At 34.4% G+C, this 27,584-nt stretch overlaps 1 protein-coding gene across 1 annotated transcript; it reads right to left on the reverse strand.

Moving 5' to 3' along the window:
* Positions 1–338: 338 nt before the first annotated feature.
* Positions 339–26,600, reverse strand: slbo (slow border cells). Its single transcript, XM_053762306.2, has 2 exons — positions 25,525–26,600; positions 339–2,406 (listed from the first exon to the last, which is right to left on the reverse strand). Exon 1 carries the CDS (start codon positions 26,371–26,373, stop codon positions 25,531–25,533), a length of 843 nt encoding a protein of 280 aa, XP_053618281.1. The 5' UTR covers positions 26,374–26,600; the 3' UTR covers positions 339–2,406; positions 25,525–25,530.
* Positions 26,601–27,584: the final 984 nt, after the last annotated feature.

The raw sequence follows: 27,584 nt of genomic DNA on the forward strand, positions 1-27,584 counted from the left end.
TTAAGCAGGATACTAACAGATTTTTTTATAAAAATATCATTTCACCTGTCCAAAATATTCTATGATATTTTATAACAATATTCTTGGAGCATATATAAGTCTTTGGCTCAGAAGAGAAAGGGATAGATTCCATATCTTAGCACCATCAGGATAATGTAAAAACAATATATATTTTTTCAAATTAAAAATAAAATAACAATAGGAAAACAGACGCAGTGTCACGCAGACAATTTAATCTACATTTTTTTTTTGAGGTTGTTTCTCTCAGTGCACGAAATAGCACCTTTCTATTCCATTTAGAACACCAATCATAATATGTTTTGTAAAAATTTTTTCCAAAATAATTAGGTTTGTATTTTTTTTTTTATTTTTTTTTTATGTTCTAAGATGAATGGAAAAGCTCGAAATTATTACTTTCACGGAATAACTCTTATTGTTTTTTGTACTTTGTTCACGGCACCTTTAGTAACGTCTTCAACTATAAAGATAGATAAATTTTTACATAGGTTAAAGTCTGCTTTCTGTCTGCGCATGCGTCAAACAAGGAAAAGTATATAAAGAAGCCCATAGCCTCTTAAAGCAACAATTAAAAAAAAAATGAAATTACACAAAAAATATCAATCCTTATATATAAAGTTATATCGTTTATCGGTCAAGAATATACATTGTTTTTTATTGTATTGGGACGGAGTTACAATATCTTAAATTGACTTCTACACACAGTTAAAATGAAAAATATGTTCATTGACAATATATGTATATGTTTAGGTACTCATGTAATGTACTTTTAATCATATTAAATTTTAATGTAAAAGTATTCAGTTTAATTACATATAAAAATCCTCAAAGAGGTTAAATATGCTTGGATATATGAATATTTTCAGCCTTCTATGTACTTATTATGACTGTAAGACACAAACACATCAGTAAAAGTCCTATTTAGTGTGTAGATGCTTATTATATATTTATTTTATTTGTATATGTGATTATTTTGTAGGATTCGATGTGGTAACTATATGTTTCGAGACCCGTTTTACAATGATCGCTAACCCTACTTTTTCAATAAAAAAAGTTATTGTCGCAATGTCAGGGTTGGCACTCAATTGTTTTTTTTTTTTTATGTAAAAATATTTAATCTGTATATATGCAGCCTAGGACCCGTGCTTGTAGCTACTATGAAATATTAAGTAGCATTTAAAATATATCAAATATATAAATATCCTCCTTATAATCCACATTCGGCAAACGTCGACCATGATTTTATCATTTTTAAATTAATTTCTTAAACTTACAATAACATAGACAGAAAAATATCTAACAAATAATATAGGTACATCGTTAGGAATAAAAATTTTAGTGCTCAACAATTAACCAAAGAAAAAGGCAAAATCGCTTAGCGTTAAATTATGTACATTAAGTTATCAAGAAAACAAAAAAAAAATTAATAAAACTAAACAAGAAATAACATTTTGGAAGACAGAAAACATAAATTCAACTAAACATGAAGGTAATTTTTAAGTATTATTTATTATTTTAACAGAAAAATCTATTTTTCAATATATTTTTTGTCATAATTTTTAAATTTGTCCCACTGCTAATTTAGTTGTAACACAGACTAAATATTTTCCTTTTTATAATTTAAGTAAGTATCTTTCAAACGTTAAATCCATTAGATGTGAAACAAATTCTCTATAACATTACATAAAATTTCGAATAGAAGTACCGAAAATTTAAAACTAACCAATTAAATTTACCATTTCAATATTATTTACAACCAATTTACAACGTAACAAAAACTATGTTACTATATATTACATAACCTTAATATTCTAAAATGTTAAAAATGTCGAATTGGTGATAAAATGATCAGTCATTGTGTAATATTGTCTCCAAAAATTTTAATGACACTAGCGACATCTATGTATTGAAAATTGCATTATCATATCGCATAATTTATCTCCAATATATAAAACTGTACGGAACATAAATAGCAGCCTTTGAAAATAAGACTTTACTGATCTCGTCATAAGGTTTATTTTCGAGACACAATGGCAGTGATTACAAATTGCGATTCCTAGCCACGACATTTGAGATCACTTCTTTAGGCTTGGACTCGCTTTGTCAAAAAAAAAAAAAAGGTTTAGCAAAAGATAAAATAATAACATTATAAAAATACATTTTAAATCTTAACAATTCGACAGCCCTGCGCACCGTGAGCGCTAAAATGTCGTTTTCCGTCATTATTCAATCTTTTGCGTCTAAAACTAAACTTTCCGTGTATATTAATATAAAAAGTAAACGGTAAAAATCACATAGTAATAATTTTGCTAACTATAAAGTTTACTTTCAGAGACACTAGTTTAATGCACAAGTATTCCTATCACACGTCACGCCTCGCTGCGCCACCTGGAACAATGGAAAACAAAATTAAAACACAACAACAATGTGTTCTTTGATTTTTCTTAAAGCTAAAAAACAAACATTATTTGTGTGCAAAGAAATATTTTGCATTTATTAAAACGAATAAACAAACGAATGAAATCTGAGATTTTTCAAGTATCGATAAGACTTTGTATTTTAATAAAGCTTTTAGGAGCAGCTTTGTTTATAATTTTAACGTGTCAGTAAGGGATATAATAAATAGTCCTGATACAATCCTAGAAATAACAATTTCACCTAACCTACAGAGTCGAACGATGTTAAAAGGGTTGACTCAACACTCTTTATTCAGCCTCTGCCACTACACATTTTATATTACGGCTTTAGTTACGCTATAACACAACAATTATGCGACCTTTTCTTGTATTGATTGCATATAAAATAATACTTTAAAAACTCTTAGATAATGAAACCTCAAATCGATTAAGACCTCAAGCTTTTTCGCCTAAAATTCACGGTCCAGCGATAAAGTGTACCATTGCATCATTGCGGAAGAGTTTTGGCACACTTTTACTTGTTGTATAACAGTTATATAAGAGTTCTAAAGACCCAATGTCCCACTGAGGATCTTACGTCATAATTTTTGGACGTTCTATGATGGAAAGTAGGACGTGTGAAGTGTCAAGTTATAATTTTGTGTATTATAATTCGGATGTCAGTAGGACAGTCATCTGATTAGAGTTATTATGCGTTTGTATTCGTTAAAGACGTTATTCAGACTATTTCTGTTTAAATAATTTATTAATAAATATAAATAAAATAAATAAATATATTAGGACAAATCACACAGATTGAGCTAGCCCCAAATTAAGTTCGAGACTTGTGTTATGGGATACTGACTCAACGATACTATATTTTATAACAAATACATATATAGATAAACATCCAAGACCTGGGCCAATCAGAAAAAGAAAATTTTCCATCTTGACCCGACCGGGGATCGAACCCGAGAGACCTCTCGGTTCAGTGGCAAGAACCTTACCACTGCGCCACCGCGGTCGCCAAATACAATAAACGCTGTCATTCAAAAGCTGTCATTTTAAATATCAACAAATAACTTCAAAGTGGAAAATAACTTCTGTTTTTCAAATACCTTGTATAATTTTTTGTAAGCGCTTATTCTTAGGATAATGAAGTACTTTAGTTTACATATTTAATCTTAAAGTATGAGTAAATATGTATATTTTTAGTAACTTACAGTATTATTATAGAAATGTCTCAGTATTTATGTGTATTTATGGTTAAGGCGCCCGCCTGTGGATCGAAAGGTCCCAGGTTCGAATCCTACTCGTGCCACATGAGTTTGTATACCAATCTGACTCATGTATAGTAGTTTTCATTGTCCACCACTTGCTTCCGGTGAAGGAAAACATCGTGAGGAAACCTGCACACTGGTTGATTCTTATTAACTTGTGTGTGAAATGGAGAAGGCAATGGCAAACCACTCCATTAATAATGCCAAGAAAGTTGTTGTGTGTGTTTCATTCCACGTGACAATCACGCCATGAGGAATACGACTATGAAGAAGAATGAATTATAAGTGTAACTTTATGTTACTCATTTTATGAAAAGAAAAGAACGCAAACATTTCATAACAAAAAAATACTAGTAAATAAATTTATCTATCAACAAATCTAACAAAAAACAAACAATAATCAGGCTAGCGGCCTCTATCTAAAAAAAACAATTCACACATTAAAAGGCAACGTTAAAAAAACTATGATAACTTGCTATCAAACTTTTTTCTCCGCCGAGATGCGTCGGAGTGCATTGCCCATTCAGAAAAGGGACACACAAGAGGACCGATTTAAAAAGCCCAGTCAAAGATTGCCATTGTTTTTAAAATGGTAATAAAGTGAAAAAATAAGGCACTTGTTTATTTTTTTTTTAATTTTTTTAATTTTTTTTTTATGGCTGTCATTGCAGATTTTTTTAAATGTGTCGGATGTATCCCTTTTTGTTGGATAATATAATAGGATATTGAAAATGTCCGGGTACCCGGTCTTGGACTTGCCCATGTGTTGTTCCGGGTACCGAACCCGGGTCGTCGACCCCGGTGCGATGTGATTTTTTTATGATAGTTCGGGAGTACAGGTTTGACATAGCTCGGGTTTAATTTGTTTGGTTTTGTTTGTTGGTTAGAGTTTAGTTAGAGTTTAGTTTATTAGTATTAGACTTTTAGTCATGTTTTTTTTAGTTCGGTTTTTTGTTTTTTTTTTTTTTTTCATTGCATTTGAGTTGTAGTTTTTTTGTTAATTTTTAATTTTATTGTTTAGTATCGTAAGTTCGTCAAGTATTAGGTACATTTTGAAGTGGATTTCAGAAAAACTGTTTTTTCTAATTAAAAGTTTTTTAAAATGTAGTTTGAACAGAACAGAGTATAGAATACCACACAAAGGGCGTAGGGTTTAAAAGTTTTTTAAAATGTAGTTTGAACAGAACAGAGTATAGAATACCACACAAAGGGCGTAGGGTATTCATAGAATCGGCCATTTTAGAATAGATTTAGTAATGTACCTACATTTACGCGACTTTCGAATACGTTGAGATTCTAAAGTCGCGTGAATGTACAAAAATTGTATAAGACTTTTTACATGCTCATTTAAATGTTATTTATTTTATCTCCACATGCTACTGTTTTTAGTAAATAATAATAAAGACGTATATAAAAGAAGTAATTTCTCTCTTGCTTTTTGCAAGTATGATTGCCAACTAGGTCGCGATCAACAAAAAATAAATCAAGTTTCTAAGGTTCAGCTGTAACTTTACATCTGGCGGACGTGACGACTTTTTTGACGTCAACCCTCATTGAGAATGATATTGTTGCCTGTCAGCTGTAAAGCCTATGTTCCTTAGTCACACCACGGGAGGATTTTGAAGTGGTCGTATTAGGACGAAACCACACGCCATTAATAAACATAAAATACAGTATACTAGATGTTGACCGCGGCTTCGCTCCCGTGGGTATTTTAAGATGAAATATAGCCTATAGCAATCTTGGATAATGTAACTTTCTAATGGTGAAAGAATTTTTGAAATCGGTTCAGTAGTTTAGGACATTACCCCCCTCAAACATACAAACTCACAAACGCTCTTTATAATAATATTATAGATTGTTGAAACTCATAAAACATATACAATACACCGTATTTCAAGCTTTGTACTTTATTAAAGTCCATGCATAGCAATATTATCGAATTTCCAATGATTTCTGCAACTCGATATGCACCTAGTTGCATTTCACAAGCATCGACTTGATTATTAAAAAAAAGAAACGAAAAAGATAATAACGAAAGTCATTAATGAATAAAAAAATGTTAGGTAATTTATTAATATTATTTTTAGTTACTTGGTTGCACCAAGGAGCAACAAGGAAAACAGAGTTACCTACTTTATTCCAAACGATGCACCAAGGTTAGGAAAACTCATTTTTAAATTACACCTAAGTACTTAAATAATAGTAACAAGTTCCGATGTCATTGCCGCATCTACGCTTATTGCGTCTGCGCAAGTGCAACGCACTGACGTAACGCATCCGAAAAGTGGGCCAATTTAATAAAAAAAAAGCCCCGCCCACGATAGTTCACATAGTGAAAGTGCGCTCAGTCGGCGCCTGCGCGTTGCGGAGAGCGCACGCGTCTTAGGTGCTGTCAATGTTGCCACTACACCAAAAAATTTCGTTAAATCTAGCGAATTTTTGAAATGTAATGTGGCTAAAATTTTTTTAATAAGTAAATATATTACACACACACACAGATTGAGCTAGCCTCAAAGTAAGTTCGAGACTTGTGTTATGGGATACTAACTCAACGATACTATATTTTATAACAAATACATATACAGATAAACATACAAGACCCGGGCCAATCTGAAAATGATCATTTTCCATCATGACGCGACCGTTGATCGAACCCGGGAACTCCGGTTCAGAGGCAAGAAGTTTACCACTGTGCCACCGAGGTCGTTAATTTTTAACTTAATAACTTTAAGAGAAAGATTTTTAAAATATAATATATATATAAATATATTTTAAAATATTTTATAAGTTATTTTATGCACAGATAGGTAACTACATAACGTAACCTAATAACATCCGTTTGGTCAGCTTTTTAAGTAAAAGTAGACATTAATAACATGACTTTTTATTTAAATACTCTTTTTCATAAAAAAATCCTCATAACTGAGGGTCGTGGTCATTACATGGAATGAAACAAAATCTTGACACTATTAATGGAGTGATTTGCCATTGCCTTCTCCATTTCACACACAAGTTAATAATCAACCAGTGTGCAGGTTTCCTCGTGATGTTTTCCTTCACCGGAAGCAAGTGGTAGTCGATGAAAACTACTGACTGGTATACAAAATCATGTGGTATGAGTAGGATTTGAACCTAGGACTTTTCTATCCACAGGCGGGCGTCTTAACTTGTTACACCACCATTGTTCCAAACTACCTTAAATCTCCTATTTCAATAACCATTTCAATAATTAAAGGAAGCGGTTGTGGTGTAATGGTCAAGACGCCCGCCTCTGGATCGAGAGGTCTCAGGTTCGTGTCCTACTCGTGCCATATGAGTTTTTATACCAATCTGACTTATATATTTCATATACCACCACTTGCTTCCGGTGAAGGAAAACATCGTGAGGAAACCTGCACTCTGTGGACAGTTTAGTTCTCTAGTGTGTATGCGTCTACCTGCCACTAGATGGCGGTAAGTATTTGTAAAAATCATGTCAGATGCCTTTAGGCGACTTGGATAAAATCTGACACCAGCCTTAGCAATAACACACTCGATATGATGATGATGATGAACAATTAAACGTTCACTGGGTGCTACTTAAATGGACATAAAATCGATTCCAAGAATTCGTAATGGACAAGGTACCTAACGGAAGGTTGAATGTATAACATGGCGCCTAAAATTATAGTGATCACCGAATTCAAACAGATACTGATGCGAAAGAATGAACATTGCTAGTTTATATGAACAACAAATCCAATGCAGAATACATTTAGCATACATTACTGGTATTTCATTGCGGTAAATTAAAGCTTTAATTCAAACAACGCAATGTTCCCTCATTCGCGTCGACATGTGTCTGCACGAGATCGGCGATTCACCGCTATGTGTGCCTGTCTGTCCGTCTATCTGTCTCTCAGTGTACGTGGCACCGTAGCTCATCAACGGGTGAACTGATTTGGCGTTTTTTTATTATTATTTGATAGCTAATTTTTATGCGGCGGTTCTTAGATAAGTTTTATTAAAATCGGTTCAGCCGTTCAAAAGTTTCAGCGAAATAAATATTGAAAGTCGGTTTTATAATTTGTCCAAGAAATAAACTTGTTATTAAAATTAAATGGGTAATCTCATGACTGGAAACACACCTACCAATTGATGAATCACAATGATTCACTCCCAATAGATAAAATTCTTCATGTGAGTAACCCAAGAAACCAAGTGAACAGATAAAATATCCGATGAGAAAAAAAATATTTGTGATATGACAATCTTGTTTACCTAACAAGCGAAAAACCAAAATCACTATAAGAAATAGGTATATGCGTTTAGTATATGTCTTTTTTTAAATATTATTTTATCCTTATCCTTCTTCTTCATAGTCGTATTCCTCATGGCTGAGGGTCGTGGTCATTACGTGGAATTGAACACAGACAACAACTTTCTTGGCATTAGTAATGGAGTGGTCATTGCCTTCTCCATTTCACACACAAGTTAATAATCAACCAGTGTGCAGGTTTCCTCACGATGTTTTCCTTCACCGGAAGCAAGTGGTGGTCGATGAAAACTACTATACATGAGTCAGATTGGTATACAAACTCATGCGGCACGAGTAGGATTCGAACCTGGGACCTTTCGATCCACAGGCGGGCGTCTTAACCATTACACCAACACCGCTTCTGATTATTTTACACATTATAAAACAAAGTTGTCTGCCGCATCTGTCTGTTTATCTGTTCAGGATAAGCACAAAAACTATTGCACGGATTTTTATTATTCCTGAGGAAGGTTAAGATGTGTAAATTATTGTGTTTTTACCCGAGCGAAGTCAATACGAGCCGCTAGTAAATAAAAAAACACATATCCATAGTTTTCACTAATTTATTTTATTTAATAGCAAAATTTATAAAATAATAATCCCTTAGCATAATTTGTAGTAGTCATGGTTGACTGTTAGATAATGCTTTTAGCATTAACTCGACCTTTTGTACGTTTAGAATTTGTGCAATAATGAAGTTTATTTATATTTTGAATGAAAATTAGTCATGTTTATCAACAAAGTTATCTTCAAGTTGAGTAAACTTTGTTTAAAGTTCCTTTACATAATTCTCGTACGCGGAAGCGGCGAATCTAAACTAATATTGAAATGAGAACTAGGCGTGCCTCACGGCTTCGCTCTTTTGGGAATTTCGCGACAGTATTTTAACCTGCGCAGAACTGGGTATAATGGTTCCAGTATGTGAGGACTGATCACATGTCTGGTGCCCACACAGCCCCAAAAAGTAATTCAGCATGGCTAAAAAGTGCTTTCGTATGTGTGTTCTCCTCTAGAGGTCGCATTTCTCAACCAATTCCCGTGAAATTTTGGGAGCAGGTTCGAAAAACATATGAAAATCGATGGTAGAGCCATTTTTTGGAAATTTTTAAAAATGGCGCAGTTGGCACAAATGGTCTTAGCATTGGAATTGATGGTTCTTACGACTATTTATGTTTGTAGTGACAACGAAATAACAAAAGAATTTCATTTTCTATAATGACATACACATAAGACATAATAGACGGATATTTTCATCAATTTTGTCAAAAGATGAATAGTCTAGTTCGTTTACAAAGAGATAATGTCTGGTTGACTTGAGCGTCTAGAGTTCGAATCCCGCTGGAAGGAGAATTCTTTGTAGTTCACTATAGTTATTTGGTTTTATTTTTACGAACGCCATTGCGAGGTTTATTTTACAAATTTTTTTCTTACATTCTACTAGGGGCAAACATACATTTTTTGTATGTATGTATGTATGTTTGTTTGAAACGCGATAACTTTTGAATCGTTGATCCGATTTTGATGGAATTTAAAAGATATGTAGGATATGCAAATGGAATTTTTATGTTAGTTGGGCAACAAAATCAGTTAAACCGTATTTGAAATTTTCACAATTTTGTAACAAAAATATTGTGTTCGCGAGGTTAGTTTGTATGTTTAAGGCGGGTAATCTCCGAAGCTACCAAACCGAGTTCAAAAATTCTTTCACCGCTATAAACATTATCAGAGATTGCTATATTTGTATGGCATATATTTGTATTGAAATAAATTTGTTTTCAGCAATATCAATTAATACTTACAAAGTAATCGTTAAAAAAAAGCGATACTGAAAATCTATACGTGCGTACACTGGCCCTAATGTTGATTTTACATGAATATAATTTACTACAAAAATACAGGTTTTTAGTAGATCCATAAAAAAGTTCCCGACACTATACATCTATCATTTAGAATTAAGTAACTAAGGCATATTATATGTAAAAAGATAAAGTACATTAAAAGCATATTAATTATATATTAAAATATTTTTATACTTATAATATACTTATAATTAAAAGTTATTTCATCATCAAGATAATTTCATGAAGATAAATTTTGTCTAAATGCAATGTATAGTTTGTATTAAAAAATACGCATGCCAAATTATTTTATGTAGGTAGGTGTCTATGTATATATATATACCTACGAGCATATTGTTGAACACGGCACGCGCTGTCGTGTGAATCCAAAATACTGTAACTTTTAAAAAGGTGTTTTGTGATATTTGACATTAAAGATTTTAAACGACCTGTCAATAGAATTTTTAAGTTCGTGCGATATCAAATTCGGTTAAGTCGTTTTCGAAATATTCACAATTTTGTAAAATCTCATCGAAATTTATTGTAATCGCGAGGTCTACGATCGCGGCGAACAACTTATAATAACCTGTGCAGAAATACGCAAAGTACGTCATTTTATCTAAACGACGGCAGCGCGCAGTTTAAAATTAATGTGAAAGGCGAACGGTGAAACTGACCCTAAAGGTTGCAACAGTAAACTTTGACGTTAGCTTCGACCTGCGCAGGAAAACGCACAGCACGCCGCCATTTTATTTAATCTGCGGTGGTGGCGCGCAGGTTTAAGTTAACGTCAAGCAATTAATGAAGATCTTATAAATGAAGCCTTTAGGTGACTTGAATAGAATCTAACACCAGTTAATAAACTCACTCGAAAAGAAGAATGTAATATAAAAAAATACTGGTTTAACGCACCCTTAAAGTCATGCCCCATTCCTCAGTCGTGATTTGTTGTCCCCATATTACCAGTCCGTAACGGAGCACGCAGCTCCGTTGTTTTCTAGGTTTTAACAATGACGTGCGTTGACACTACATACAATTGAATCGGTGGTGGTGTAATGGTTAAGACGCCTGCCTGTGGATCGAAAGGTCTCAGGTTCGTATCCCTACTCGTGCCATATGAGTTTGTATATCAATCTGACTCACGGTAGTTTTCATATACCACCACTTGCTTCCGGTGAAGGGAAACATCGTGAGGAAACCTGCACAGCACACTGTTGGACAGTTTAGTTCACTAGTGTGTATGCGACTACCTGCCACTAGATGGCGGTAAGTAGATGAAGAACCACGACTTATCAATGGAGGTTCCACTTAGCTTCAAGAATTTTTAATCTGTTTCCATGAAATACTCGTGAAAACCGTTTCTATTAAGATTAATTCACTGAATCTATCAATGATATGTTTGTTTGTTTGTTTACTGATATCACATGTGTGTCAGTGCTATCGATGCGTGCCCTAAATAAGTCAAGTGGTTTGTAAAAAAATTGTTGTGGACAGTATGTACGGTCAGCTTATTCTTTCTATAATATTACTAGCTTCTTCCCGCCGCTTCAACCGCGTTTATTCGACGGGAACAGTTATTATTTCGGGATGAAAAGTATTGTATGTCGTTCTTCGTACTTCAAACTCTATGTGTGAACAAATTGAAGATAAAGCGTGAGGAAGTAACTTATTTTCGTATTCATAATATTAGTAAGGATAGGATTGGTATGTTATATAGTGTTTTGTGGGTGTTGTGTGGTCCCGCCCTAGAATAGTACCACTCCATATCGTGAATTTAGTTTGACAATTATTGACGTTGCTTGAAAATGAATATTCCTTTTTTTTAATATTATTGCATAAATATTCATAATTTGATGGTTTCATTGTCGTCAGAGAAAATCATGTTCGTTCCGTAAACTGGTGAGGGGTTCCATCGTTGGGAGCCGATCGTGGCCCACCATCAGATCATAAGTTTAAAAGGCTCAAGGTATATGCTTTAATCTTACGTTCGATTAACGGATTACTGCACGAGTATAACATTTTTGTCGCGCGTTGAATGCAATAAGATTTCTCTGACGACAATAAAAGCTTCCGTGAACATTTTCTTTTTTTTTAACGTTTGTTAATTTCTATAACTTCATTTCCTTGCAGGCTCCAACGTGCCGCGATCATGTGATCCAGAATGTGCTCGTATAGGGTTGTCAATTACAAAAATTTTTCTTTACTTAAGTAGGTACTTTACTTTAATTGCAACTATATTTGCACATCTGTGGTAAGGCATGTTGAGTGTTGTGTTTTAAGATTTTATGTATTAATTTACAAATAATTTATCTTTTATCTTGGCTCAGGTAAAACCATAATTAAAAAGTAACCTATTTTACTCCGAACGATCCTATCTCTGTGGGAAATGTGGTTAAAATCTAGTCTGGAATTATTTGAATTCATTCATTAAAAAAAAAATCAAAGATACATATCTATTATCTTTATAATATTTATATTTTATTTTTATTTCTATATTTACCTTTGTTGTAAAACTGTTTTGTGCGCCAAATAAATAAATTTGTGTGTTAAGACTAAAAAATATATTTTCATGAAAGAAGAAGTATTTTTAGTAATTTGTGCGTGTAATGGGTATGTCTTTCCATGAAATAATCGATCTATTGAGATCGGAATATAACAAAATCTCCTCATGTCGTATCTAGAAGTGACAATGGAAAGAAATAAAGTAGTGGAGCACCGACAAAAGCTTAGCTCTTATTTTTTTTATATTTTTATTTTGCTCTGTTGACAGCCCTAGCTTGAAAAAAGTTGCAAACACATTGCAAACTTGGCTCACTTTGGTCGAAGCCAAAAAAATGACAAATATTTTGCATTTTCGCAACTTTTTGAGTCCACCTCGTGTTGACTTTGAAAACATTACAAAGTAAAAAAAAAAATAAGTCCAAAGTTTTTCTGTTAATAGATTTTAATATTTATATAATGTAAATTAACTTGTTTGTTTAATGAAAAACAAAATGTTTATGGGTTGACTAAAAAGGGGCAGTTTACAAACGTAAATTGAAATAGCATCTGGTTTCCGCCATAGTATAGGAGTACACCATATCCGAGGGTCGTACGAGGCGATTAAAGGAGAAGAATGACTTGTCTCTTAGTCCTCAAAAAGGAATAGTAGAAAGGCAACAACACCATTCCCAAGGAGCGTTGGCGTCAAGCGGCCGGTCGTAAATCACAGATTTTGATTTTTTTTTAAATTCGTGATTTTACAAACGACTGTATGCCCGATGTCAACCCTCTTTGGGCAATACCATTACTGCTTTGGGCAATACCATTACTGCTTTGGGCAATACCATTATTGCCTGTCAGTTGCCCTTTGGCAACTCTATTTCCCTCGCATTGTCACTGTTCCCTTGTCACCTCGAATGACATGTACCTATCTAGGTTTCACCATATCATCACAGCACGTGTGGGCCGTTGATTCAGTCCATTACTTCCAGAAGTTTCGAAACGTGGTAAGGAAAAATTTCCTCGCCGCCTTCCACCTGACCCAGCGCGCTGGGAACAACGTGATTTCAAACGTGCGATCTTTGAAGTTCGAAAATTCTGGAACTTTTCAAACTTTTTACCTTGATGCGTGTTGAAATAATTTTATTACGATGAAATTAAATGAAAATTAACTAGTTGTTCACCGCGAACTTAGACCTAGCGAACACAATAAATTTTTACAAAATTGTGGATATTTCAAAAAAGACTGAACCGATTTTGATGCCCTACGAACTTAAAAATTAAATTGACAAATCCTACATACCTTTCTACATACGCTTACTCCGGACTTCGTGGCGTCACAGCCCCGAACGCCACCGGAAACATTCTAAGATTAGAGAGAGATAACCTTTTCATTTGATTACCTATCAGTTGAACATTAAACATCTGCAGACCAGCCATCTCAGAGTTTGAAACAGACAAGCCAAATACAGGTCGTGGACAATCTATTATGGGTGAATTTCACGATCGTTTTGAATGCCGCCGCGGACTGTCATTACTGTTTATTAAATTGTACCATACATAGTAATCAATTTAATTATCCTATTTTATAAATAAGTAAAGTACCGGTACAATGTTATTTTTATGAATGTTTAATTAAAAAAAAAACTATTCTTTATTCCAAAAATGTGCGACACTAATGAAACGCTTTACGCCGCGTTCTTACAGTCGTGAAATTCACCTTCATACGCTGCTTGCATCTATCATATACACCGCAAGCGTCCTTCGTCAAGGCGTCAACGCACTGTCAAGGCTATGTGTCTCTTAAATCCACTAACATAAATAAATATATTAGGACAAATCACACAGATTGAGCTAGCCCCAAAGTAAGTTCGAGACTTGTGTTATGGGATATTGACTCAACGATACTATATTTTATAGCAAATACAGGTATAGATAAACATCCAAGACCAGGGCCAATCAGAAAAATGTCATTTTTCATCATGACCCGATGTAATATTTGTTTGTTTGTTTGTAGCTAAGTAGCGGAATGTATAACTATGTCATAGTTTATTCAAATTCAAATCATTTATTCAGAAATTAGACCTTCACAGGCACTTTTTCTCGTCAATCTTTATATTTATAGTTATTTCTCACAAGCTACAAACTACTGGCATTTCGGAACGACCACTGCCGAGAAGAAATGCCGAAAGGAACTCATTCGAACAGTGTTGGTCCCTATCATGCCAGAATCAAAAGACAACTCTCGATAAGGTTTTTCTTGTCTTTAGACTTTTCTTGTCTTACTTTTCGCGCGGCTCGATCTGACGCGGTCTTATTATTGTTCAATTGTTTTTATAATCTCCAATATCAAACGGTAAAAAATGTACTTTTAACCCTTTATAATTCATAATTAAAACAATGTTTTTTACGAACACACAGCCGAAAATACACGAGAGAAAAACAAAGACAAGATCACGGATGGATAGAACTTAGATCATAGACACTAGCATATTATAGTTTTAATTATTATCTTCGTGCTTGAGATACATTTCTACCTAGTGGCGCTAGTGTGTATATGACTTAAAAATATTTCTATATGATATATGTATTAATTCGATATCAATGACTAACACCCTTCGATCTTGATGATCAGTCACAGGTTAGTGATTCAGGTCAGTATGTACTTAACAAGGGAGTTACACCATGTAGGGATATCTTCCAGTAAACCAGTGAGAAGATATTTTTTGCTTATGATTATATAGTTTTGTTATTATATTCTAGGCCATGATCAAACGTTCCATTCCACGCCCTATTTATAGCTTAAAACAACGGGAAATCAAAATCATTATATAATTCAGTTATCATTAGAAATATTCATTATATCTCCCAAACCTTGGTGAATATCCTGTTAATTTGATTAGGTTTAATCATTAAAATGGGATATCATTTGTTGCTAGCTCCTCCTCGGTTTTGAGTGTATTATTTCTAACTGTTGTCTTACATTTCATTAAATTCATCTGATATGACTTTTGTGACACATAGCCGTGTGACAAATATTAGTAATATTACTTGTCAACCAGTGTGCAGGTTTCCTCACGATTTCTTCCATCACCGGAATGAAGTAGCCTTTCTCGTGTATTAACAATAATTTACAAATCGAAACATACGAATTAAACTAAAAAAGAATAATATCTTCTGCTTAATTTTAATCTAAATAAAACGTGTAGTTCCCGCCCTAAAATAGGACCACACCATAACCTCGTGTGGATGTCATACCTACGATACGACTCTCTCATCTGTGCGAGTTCCCGGTTGCTTCCTCAGCCGTCGAGCCTACGATACGACATTGGGATAAAAAGCCTTGACAGCTGATAGATAGCAACAGCAATCCTAAAGGTGCAGTCGGGCAGCGGTCTTGAAACCACAATTAAAAATTTAAAAGTTTATTTCTTATACATAGGTACTCCTGGCTTCAGAGCATCACAGCCATAAATGGAACCGGGGACGCGTGAAGATAAATAAAAAAAATTACACAATGTATCTCATGTCATAGTCATAGTAACAAAATAGTTGTAACATTTTGTCAGGCCAATTGAATCACTATGATAACCCACAGGAAACGGTTCAGTTTATCGATGTTAAAATGACTGAAATTATTGTAATTAAAATTCATTCATCATGCACCATCTCATCTGTTATATTATTAACCAGCTGTTCACCGCAGCTCCGCTCAGGTCAGCTAATAAAATATTTCTAAAAAGCTACCAACTAGGTACTATCATATCGGAACGACCACTGCAGTGAATAATTGCAGACTCATTCATTCAAAGCGAGTAGGTATGTTATTGCTAGCACTGGTGTCAGATTTTCGTTCTAGTCGCCTAAAGGCATCTGATATTACGACTACCTACAGCCATCTAGTAGCAAGTAGTCGCATACACACACTAGTCAAGTGAACTAAACTGTCCTCCGATGTGCAGGTTTCCTCATGATGGTAGATGAAAACTTGGTTACTATACATGAGTCAGATTGGTATACAAACTCACGTGGCACACGTAGGATTCGAACCTTGGGACCTTTCGATCACAGGCGGGCGGTATCCACTGGACCAGCGGCGCTTCAAAATGCCAAGTGAAACTCATTCGCTCAATAATTGACAAACATTTGATGATGGCGCTAGACATCAAATGTTTATCAAGCAGCGAGGAGGGAGCGCCCTTATAAGTTTGACAATAAATACTAAATTTAAAAAATGCTAAATTTAACTAAGAACACTCAAGATTAAATTATCTTTCAAATAGAAAAAAAATTACGTCATAATAGGTAGTTTTAGCCGTTTGGCTGTTACAGATACACAGACACGCTAAACTTATAACTCTTTCCGTAGTCGGGAGTTTAGCATATTATGTGCTAGCTTTTACCCGCGGCTTCGCCCGCGTGATTTCCCACAAGAGTACCCTATGTCCTTCTCCGTACTTCAAACGATTAGGTATGTAAGTATGATTGGTTGAGTAGATACAGCGTGAAGAGGTAACAAACAAACTTACTTTAATATCAGTTAGGTTAGGACTAGGATAACATCGATTGCGATTTTGTCCATTGATAACAACTATCGCGAATTTCAGTGTCAATGACACGGCCATCGTGTCAAACGCCGCAAATCGGTTTGACATATAAACAAGGTATATTTTTAGACGTCCAAGGTCAACCGGTAGCAGCGTGCGAATTCTACCTTTCAATTTCACGTAATAAAGTTGTTTGTTGATTGAAGCTCACGTTTTGATAATAAGGATGGACTAAAAAGACAACAATTAAAATATTTGTCATCCATCAGAAATCTCACCGGATAAGTCATCATTTCCCCGAAACTATCCAAGATGGCCGCCGTTTCTGAGCCTTTTGATGCGTATGCGATGATATAGCACAATTTTTTTTTTAATTTAAAGAAAATTTTTACTAATCTTTATATTATTTGACAACTAACTTATGCCCGCGACTTCGCCCGCGACTTCGCCCGCGTTCCTTCTCCATACTTTTAACTACATGTAGGTATGCAAAACTTCAAGAAGATTGGTTGAGTAGCAGTGGTAGTTAGGATAGGATAGAACTTATTTAATTATTATCCTAATCCTAATTAGGATAATAATAAATATATTAGGACAAATCACACAAATTGAGCTAGCCCCAAAGTAAGTTCAAGACTTGTGTTATGGGATACTAACTCAACGATACTATATTTTATAACATATACATATATAGATAAACATCCAAGATACAATTACAGATCGTTCATTAATACTTCGAATAAAAAATACATATTTTTTGTAGATAAATTTGTTAGAATGGAATATAAAATATGACTTTGTAAGTTTTTAAGTATACCTTTATGAATATAATCTGTAAACAAATTCTGATTTGTTGATTTGATGAAAAGTGGGTCACAATACACTATCAAATCACACAAAATCAAAGCTTTATTGTGAAGTCAGGTGTTATAGTTTCTGTAAAAGTACATATTTAATATATGTAGTTTTAAATAGCTTGATGGGTCGATGATGTAAAGGAAATTGCTGGCAACAACTGGATAAGGATGGCCCAGGACAGAGATGGTTGGCGGAGACGGAAGGAGGCCTACGCCCAGCAGTGGGTCACGCAGGGCTGCAGATGATGATGATTTAAAATATATTGTCTATCAAATTATAGTATATTTATTTTTCATCATCATTTCAGCCTCTTTGTGCCAACAGCTGAGCATTGGCCTCTCTTCGCGCACGCCACCCTCCTCTGTCCTGTGCCTCTCTCATCCATGTACAACCTGCGACTTTTATTATATCGTCCGTCCATCCCATCGCAGGTCGCCCGACACCACTCTCGCCCTACTCGGCCCTAGGCCACCTTTCAGTCAGCAAATTACTCCACCTGCCATCACGCCGACGTGCCAGGTGTTATACCTATTTCAATATGAAGAGAAAATATCTTCCTATACATATGTACACTAGTATTTGTTATAAGTAGTTTATTTAGTAATATCAAAGTCTTCATAACATCAAAATAAAGTCTTCATAACAGACATATTTTATTAACCCTTCGTACTTGGTGATAATAAAAACAATTTAACATCAATAATATCACTATACGATCGGGCCGCGCGGGAAATTAAAAGGCTAAAATAGTAAATCTATACTATTATTATAATGTAAATAAAAATATCTATGTGATTTTGTGACTTTGTATGTTTGAGGCGGGTAATCTCTGAAACTAGCGAACAGATTTCAAAAATTATTTCACCATTAGAAAGGTACATTATCCGAGATTGCTATAGGCTATATTTTATTTCAAAATTCCCACGGGAGCGAAGCACCGGGCAACACCTAGTATATAATATATGTAAATAGAATTAAATAGAAATTAGGTTGCATCGCGGATCCGATGGACACAGTGAAACGGGAACAACACACCCAGAACCGAAGAATATTTGTGATCGCAGGCACGGATATTTGCCCGCGTTGGGAATCGAACCCAGGACCTCCAAATAGCAGACGGGCTTGGTGACCATTACTCCACGAAGGTCATAAAATGTGAAGAATAACAATGGCCAGAATCTTGACTACTTAACCACTCGACTCTGAACTAAGCTCTCATACTAAACTCACGGTCCTCATCGATTGTTTATCTGTGACATTCCAGTTTAATCGAATTACGAATAGATATGCAGTTTGAAGAGGCGGCTTGACCTGATTGATTGGTGACGTATGGAATGAAGGCAAAAGCGACAAAATATAATCATCAATTAAGTAATGTAAAAAAATAATAAACGTAAAAACTGTAAAAACAAAAAAAAATAAGCGAATTTTTTATAAAAGTATTTTTCTAGGACATTTTTTGAGTTGGGCATCCATATTCATCATCATGGGGTGCCATCTTCGAACTGAAGTTTGGAAGTCAGCATACGGAAACCCTCGCGGCTTTTATTCCAATTTCAAATTTTATTCTCGAACTAAAATCTTTATTCCAATTACTGTAAATCGTGTTCATGTTTTCATCCAAACTATCTATTATAACAAGAAAAAACTTAACTTTTCTCCGCTCAAATAAAAATCAAGAATCACATTATGCAACATCAAACACGCAGCAATAAAATTAAAAATCGAACGCGAAATTAAAAAAAAAAAACATACGCCCCGTGACATAAAGCCGTTGACACACATTCGAGTTGCGAAAGAGCACTGGCTGGTTATGCTTGTCGATTCACTTAACTGCTGTTTTTTTTTTCATTTCCGAAGTTCAGCTATGCGTATTACGATCCAAATTATACATTTCGTAAACTTCGAGTGTTTTCTTGAAGTTTCTTTATAATTTTAAAAAAAGGTTGGAAAAAAATATTCATCCTATTAGAACAGTAGCCTAATTAACATAAAGGACAATCTTTTTTACAATGGCATTACAAACTTGGCTCATACTTAAAATTATACCCACAGACTCTGGATAAAATACCTACTCAAAATTTTAGCCATAAAAAACTGCGTTACCTATCTCATATTTTGTTACACGGTGTATCAAAATAGGTAACTAATTTATTGTTATTTTTAAACTACTTTAATTTGAGGTTAGCTGCATATGTAAATGCAACAGGCTAACACAAATAACTAATTCTTTCGGCGTACAACGCCGAATTAATTAAAAAACAATTATGTCTTTTTAAACGTGTTTAAATCGACGGCATAAAGCCATTCAAAACACAAAAGACATGTTAACGAAAAAATGTGAAAGCCGGTCCAAGTGGCGCCGCGCACCACGCGCCGCACACACACAGACCCAATCTGCTTAATGGAATTAAGACTCATCTACTCACACTTTATCCTCAACCGTTTTTGTGTTGGGAGAACTGAAAATGGATCAACTCAAAAGTCTCATTTTAAATTATTTATTGGAGTGTCTAAAAAAAAAAACAAAAAAAAAACCTTTTTCTCTTTTGAAATTGTTTAACAGAAATATCATATTTTTTTTTGACAAAATGGGTTTCAAAAGTTGAATTTTTGTTTGAGTGATTGATTGTTTATTATTATTTTTTTTTTTCGTTTTTTTTTTAACGAAAATATAATGTGGCCATCATTATTTTAGTACTTCTTGTTTTTATTTTTCTCCATTCTAAGTGACCTTTGGTTTTCTCGACTTTGCGTTTTTCAATAACACATTACTCGATCTCCGAACGAGTTTATGGGAAATTCTTATCATGTTTTATTGTCAGTAAAATTGTTACGTGTAAACTAGGTTTTAGCCCGCATGCTTGTGCAATGGGCTTTATTTCTCTTGTAAATCTGAGTTGATTCATACTTTATTTGTTCTGTAGGCGTAATCCTTCGCACTTAAATTAATTGAATATTCGTAAGAAATAGGCATTGATATCATTCAAATTTTAGAGTTGGCACTTTTTTCTCTATTATATGTCGTCGGTGAGACACATCACTAGGCTAATTTAAATAAAAACATGGTGAAAAGAAGCATTTAAGTCTTAATTCTATATTTTTCGAAATTTAGTATTCTTTGCATAAGGATTATAATACATTGACATGACATTAATCAGTTTATGAAGCTATACTTTTTCTGCACTATTTTAAAAAGAACGTATTACAAATATTATTGAAATATTTAAAAACCTGCGAATGCCTAGTGACTGTATTTTCATTCAAGTTGATTAGTATCATATCTGGAAATTACTCAACAAAATTGTATGTGAAATCAATTTCCAATCTAAAACTAGGAAGATATAAGTAAACATTGTGTTATTCACTTTCGTTCATTCTCCTGAGGTCAAATGTCAACATGCGTAGACCCCAGTTTCCAAGTCAAAATTTACAAATTCTCTTATTCATACAGCGAATTTCTTCATTTTTACACTTTCTTTCGTTTAACTAAACTATTGTTCCAAACGCAGAAACATAAAATAGTTAAAATCGACAAGTCAAACCAACGGAAGCCCGTAACTGGGTCACCAAAGGCGAAAATTTCGACGGTTGCAATCGAAATTCTGACTTATGTCACTGCGGTTAAAGTTCACTTTTTGGTTGTTGTGTACGCACGGTGAAAATGAAAGTTGCAAGCAGACAGCATTTTGCACAAACGAATTTGAATACGGAGTTCTCGATCCGGTATTAAAGAGTTATGAGCTGTGTTGTTCTTATGCTATCCTGGTACGCGAAATGGAACATGAGTAAATTTTTTGTAGAAATATATAATAATTTATAGGAATATAGAAATGACCGGATTGCATTGTGTTACGAGTTAACCTGGACACAATAATAAATGATATTATTGTGACGACGGAGGACGTCTGCTCTTGTCCTCCCGGTTTTACAACTGTACTTCCATTGAGATGCGCTCAATGAACTAGGTGTATATTTAGCCAGAAATCCATATACACATGAGAAAAAGTAGCACTATCCACAGGCAGAGGACAAGGCAAAATTTTTGCCTCGTGACAAACGTAAAATATGGTGAATTAAATAAAAAGGAAATAAATATTTCAAATCATAAAAAAGGTAACTTTAACGATGGGTAATAAAACGATGAACATTTTCATTTCATAAATAACAAAAATATACACTAAATTGTGACATCAACGTAATTTAAATCTAGACATCTTGATTGACTTCGTGATACGGAAGAATCATAGGACTAAACAGAAAAAAATGTGAACCTTAGGAAAAAAACTCGTAACTGTAAATCAGAATCTGAATCATGGAATAATATCATGGATATTGTTGTATTGTCTCAAAGGAATAAATACATAAAACATAAAAAAACGATACTCAAGTAATAAAAATAAAAATATCTTCGACTTTATTATTGTTATGACGTTTAATTGATCTATAAAATTATTCTGAATGTGCCTTCCTCACAATCATATTCGTAATATTCATTAGTATCTTTAGGAATGTCTACGAATCGTCTTAATATTGTAAAAATAATTTAAATAAAGCAATGTAGAACTTTACTAATGAATTATCATCAAAAAGCATTCATGTAATTTTTTTGGAATTTTTTTAAATTCATATCACACTAATTTTTGACTGAATCGACATATAATAGAATGCTATTTGTGGGATAGTAAAGTTGTTTTCATTCAGTGAATAAAATGCGGTGCATTCTTGTCGGTCATTTGGTTCTGATGATGCAAGAGACGAAGAAAATGATGACCATGTTTTGATATGACTCAGAATTTGCAATATTGCGATATAATCGTGATAACACTGAATCAAAAAATAAATTAAAACTCTTCTAATAATGAATGATATTTGGCTCAAGACAATCTCGCCATAAATGACGAATATAATTCGATGAAACTTTGTATGTGTAAAGTAAAACCATGTGTAGAATCGAAAATTATTGATAATTCTTAATAATTATTAATAATCGAAAATAATTTATTGTAAACAACTAAAACACAAATTTTCAAGTCACTAACTTCAACGGTGTTGAACTTTCACATAAAATTTTTTCAACCCTTTCAAGAATATCATATGCTACTATTTATATTTTTAAATATTTGGTCAGATAATTTATATCACTATCACAACTTAGTATAAAACAAAGTCGCTTCCCGCTGACTATCTATCTCTATATATACTTAGATCTTTGAAACTGCGCAACGAATTTTGAACGAATTTATAATGATATTTACTTTCAGCGAAGGAACGCGAACGTAAGCGGCTTAGTAAGAAATAAAATAAAAAAACCAATAGGCAAAGAAATTAACATTCAAATATATACCAAAATAAAACTCACCCAGCATATGTGATTGAAGAAAAACCAATGAAATTACAAATCTGATCGCGTCGTCGATTAATTTAGTTAAAAGTGAGAGTTCATTTTACTCACATGATGCGTGCAAAGTAATTCAGAGCCCTTTGACGTGAATTAAGTTATATATACTGCAAGAAGTCCAATATACGTTGAGGTGATTAATTTTGTTGGAAGAATATTGATGAAAGGCGCAAAGATGAAGCTAATCAGGTTATCAGTGATCTTTTAGGTAAATGGGAAGAGAAAATTAATAATATGAAAATTAACAGTGATCTATATAATCTGATAGATAAAGCAATACATCCTGATCAAGCCTTTATGTAGTAGTTAAATAAATAAATCTAAGTTTATTGCACTTTGGAGGTAGTAATGAGGTTGCACAAGAAAATATTTTTATTTAGTTTCACTTGTCCCGATAGTTGTTTTTCTGTAATCTAAGTTAAATGTCACCTACTTCTCCTTGTCTTACGGAGTTATTTTCGAAATCGATTCTGTTTCCATAATAATTTATTATCATGATATATACATGACCTGATGGTACACCCATGATCGGCTCCTAATGAGGGAACTTCTCAAGATTTACTGCACGGGTATGATTTTGAATTATACCAGATCTATCTGGTGGTGGTGGTGCGGAAGCGGTGGTGGTGTAATGGTTAAGACGCCCGGTTGTGGATCGACAGGTCCCAGGTTAGAATCCTACTCGTGCCATATGAGTTTGTATACCAATCTGACTCATGTATAGTAGTTTTCATCGTCCACCAACCACTTGCTTTGGTGAAGGAATACATCGTGAGAAAACCTGCATACTGATTGATTCTTATTAACCTGTGTGTGAAATGGAGAAGGCAATGGTAAACCACTCCATTAATAATGCCAAGAAAGTCGTTGTGTGTGTTTCATTTCACGTAATAACCACGATCCTCAGCCATGAGGAATACGACTATGAAGAAGAAGATCTATTTGATGACAATAAAAAAGTTTGTGGCAAAAATTACATTTTGGTTACAAATCTTGTTGTTAAATGTCTACATAATAAAACTGGCTGAGTATTTATTTAGTAAATGGTGAAACTGAATAATAGAAAACTTGTAATAGGGCTAGTGATCTAACATATCGATCTTTATAAAAAGTATCCAAATTCAGACATAAAAATTTGATTTGAAGGAAATCTAACCCAGAATTCTTCACCATTAAGTATAATTACACATTAAAGGAAATAGAAATTGATGGAATGATTTTTAAAATGATAGACTGAGGCCACAAAGGGAATATCAAAAACACGGTACCTAAGTGACGAAATGAAAAGGAAGGAACTAAGTTATTGTGTCGATCACATGCAAAAAAAAAATAGTTCAGAAAAAGGATAGTAAAATTAAATTGCATATTGTTGGCAAAATCTTGAGACAAAATTCAACAAAAATAAAATATTATGATAAGAACAAGATTATTTTTGATTAACTAAACATTATTAAACAATATTCGTCATCTTTTTCCTACACGTATCTCATGGTCTATGTCCGATATAAAAGCAATGACCTATATATAATGATACTCATTCATACAATGACTGACATCAGTCTAAATATAGGTACATTTGAATTTTGAAGCTAATTAAAAATCCTGTCTAATTTTTCGACGTCAAGATCATTAGCAATAGTTTCAATTAGAGATTTTTTATTGATTCAATTTTTTAATTATACACAATATGTTTTTCTTTACCATTTTACATGGGCCTTCGTAAAGTAATCACATACTATTTTTGTATTCTAAATCTAAAATGCTTTTAGTTAGGTATAGGTACGTTTTCTTCTTAGACCAACTTGGTTTATACACAAATGGTTGTGTCAATAAGATATTTTTTTCCAATCTTTCTGGACATATTCCAATTAATTTTAGTATTCGTTGTTTACGTTACTATTAAACAGTTATAAAGTAGGTATATCTCATAATATTGAAGAATAATAGCTAGCTTAATCAAGTTTTAATCAGTAAACATGTATATTGTTATAAATCAATTGTTTATAAAAGCTCGTTCACGTGACTTATATGATTTAATATCACGTGTTTTAATCTTGACTCATTTCAAAAGAACATAACACTTGATAATAACCACGTGAATGAATAACAGAAAAAGAAAGCCTACAATAGACAAAAACGCAATTAAATTGACGACAATTCTAAAGAATCAAATTAGCCTAAATATGCTAAAGTAATCAACGATGTCAAACTATTTACATTAATTCCCACAAATTATTTTGCTAATAGTCTAATATTCAAATCGTATGTTAGTCATGCAGTCGATACTTGTTCAAGTAATACTTCAGTTGCGTAACGATCGCATAAAGTAACCCTTTTTCTTACTGCTTTACGACTTTCCACACCCACACATGCACACACATTTGTTTATGGAGACACATACTCACCTACGGTCAAAGCGTATGATCCTGCCCGTGGGGAGCGCCCAGCTGCAGCATCGATCGACACAATTCGGTAATCTCCGGGTGGTTTAGATTGATCAGATGCACGTACATCTGTTTATGCAGGCTCAACTCTCCCGACACAGCCTCCAGCCTCTTCAACAACGCCTCTTTCTCCCTGAGTAACGTCTTCACCTTTTCTTCCACCTCTCTAGAGCGAACTTTTGCTTTTTCGCGGGATTTTCTAACAGCTATGTTGTTGCGTTCGCGTCGCCTTCTATATTCATCTGTACCTTTGTCTATAACTTTACCAGACGAGCGTCTAGCAGGGGCAGGTTTGTGTTTTAGTAGAGGAGGAAGTAAAGGTGCTCCGAGAGGAGGCAAGGGAGTGAACCCACCACCGTACGGACCACTGACACCGACTGGTGGTTGTGGATTGTATTGGCCAGTGTATTGAGCACAAGTCACTGATCTCCTGAAATCATGCGGCTCCGGTGGTTCTTCTTTGATTGGAGGCGCTTGTTCATGCCCAGAGCTAGCTTGTACTGGGGCAGCATAAGAAGCTCCAGAGTGCACAGGCTGAGGCATGTAAGCCAGTGTCGTTCTAGCATAATTAGGCCTCGGTTGCGGGGAGCGGCCTCCAGGAAGTATTTCCTGAAATAGAGCCATAGTTTCCTCTCCGCGGAACTGGTCCTCGATGAGGTGTTGCAAGTCCAAGCTGATTTCCTGTCCATTGAGCTCGTCTAAATCGGGGGGTGGGAAAGGGGCGCGTTTATCCTCCACCGCCTTCTTGAGGTCGGGTTGCGGCGGTGGCGGTGGCGCGGCCGCCGCGTCGTACATCTGTGGGGACTCCATGCCGCCGCCCGGGCCGATCACGGGCCCAGCGGCGCCCGAGGCCCGAGCCTCCACCTCAAAGCACTGAATAGCCGCCACTTGATCACATGCACGTCTTAAGCAATCCAAAGTTGTTTTGTCCGGGAACTCGCGGGTGTCACGCACGTGTGTAATCTGTTGAGAGCGGAGCGTGGACGCGTGTGTACGCGACAGCGGTCGGGCGCAGACTGAGCCGGCCGCGGCGGAGCGGCTTCAGCGCGCGCGCTGTTTGGAACCGGAAGGAAGGCGGAAAGTCCGTGGTAAAAGTTAGGGTTGATAATTTTGTGCGGTATCTTACCTACTTCGGTATTGCGGTGATTTGGATTATTTTTGGACGTGTATCGTCACATAAATAAGTTATATTTTTGTCGAATACCTACAATATGAATTTAAAAATACTTTTTGCAAAGCTTGACAGCTGTTATATTTATAAAAGTAATAATATAATAAATAAATAAATAACCTAGTTTACTTGTTTGTTTTGTTTTAGACATTCCTTTTATTCTTTGCCGTAATGATAAAAGAAACAAGTTTAATTGCGGTGGTGGTCAAGTGGTTATTTGTGGTAAACGAAAGGTTCAGGTTCGATTCCTGCTCGTACCACAGGCGTTTGTCCAATCTGACTTATGTATAGTAGTTTTCATATGCCACCATTTGCTTCCGGTTAAGGAAAACATCGTGAAATCTGCATACCGGTCGACTATTTATTTTTAGAGTTTATTACAGGGTATGTGACAACTTGCCACTTGATAGCGGTAGATAGTTATAAATAAAAAAAAACAAGACAGATGCCTTTAGGCGATTTGAATAAAATCTCACAACAGTATTAGACACACATTCCATAATAAATCTATTACCTAGGCGATTTAAAGAAACGAAAAAAAAAAATGAAAATTCTTATAGATTTCAAGCGTCCAGGTGAATAACAAGTGGGTGATTTCAGGACGCAAAAATGCGGAATTTGATAACCTTGATTTTAAGTATAATAAAACTTGTTATCGACTAAATCTTTCGCAGGACCTCTTGGGCCAAGTAATATTATTATTATATAAATTACTTAACTAATACTTACTTCATTGATTATTTGTATAAAATAATAAAAATAAAACTCGTTTCAAAATTTTTCTCAATTCTTCAGGTTCATAGTTCAAACCACCTCTCTCTTTTCATCGTGGAATAACATAAAAAAAAAG

This window comes from Plodia interpunctella, chromosome 22, assembly GCF_027563975.2.
Source record: "Plodia interpunctella isolate USDA-ARS_2022_Savannah chromosome 22, ilPloInte3.2, whole genome shotgun sequence".
NCBI lineage: Eukaryota > Metazoa > Arthropoda > Insecta > Lepidoptera > Pyralidae > Plodia > Plodia interpunctella.

Coding starts and splice junctions, on each gene's coding strand:
- slbo (XM_053762306.2), bottom strand. CDS start 26,373: ATGGAGTCCCCACAGATGTACGACGCGGCGGCCGCGCCACCGCCACCG.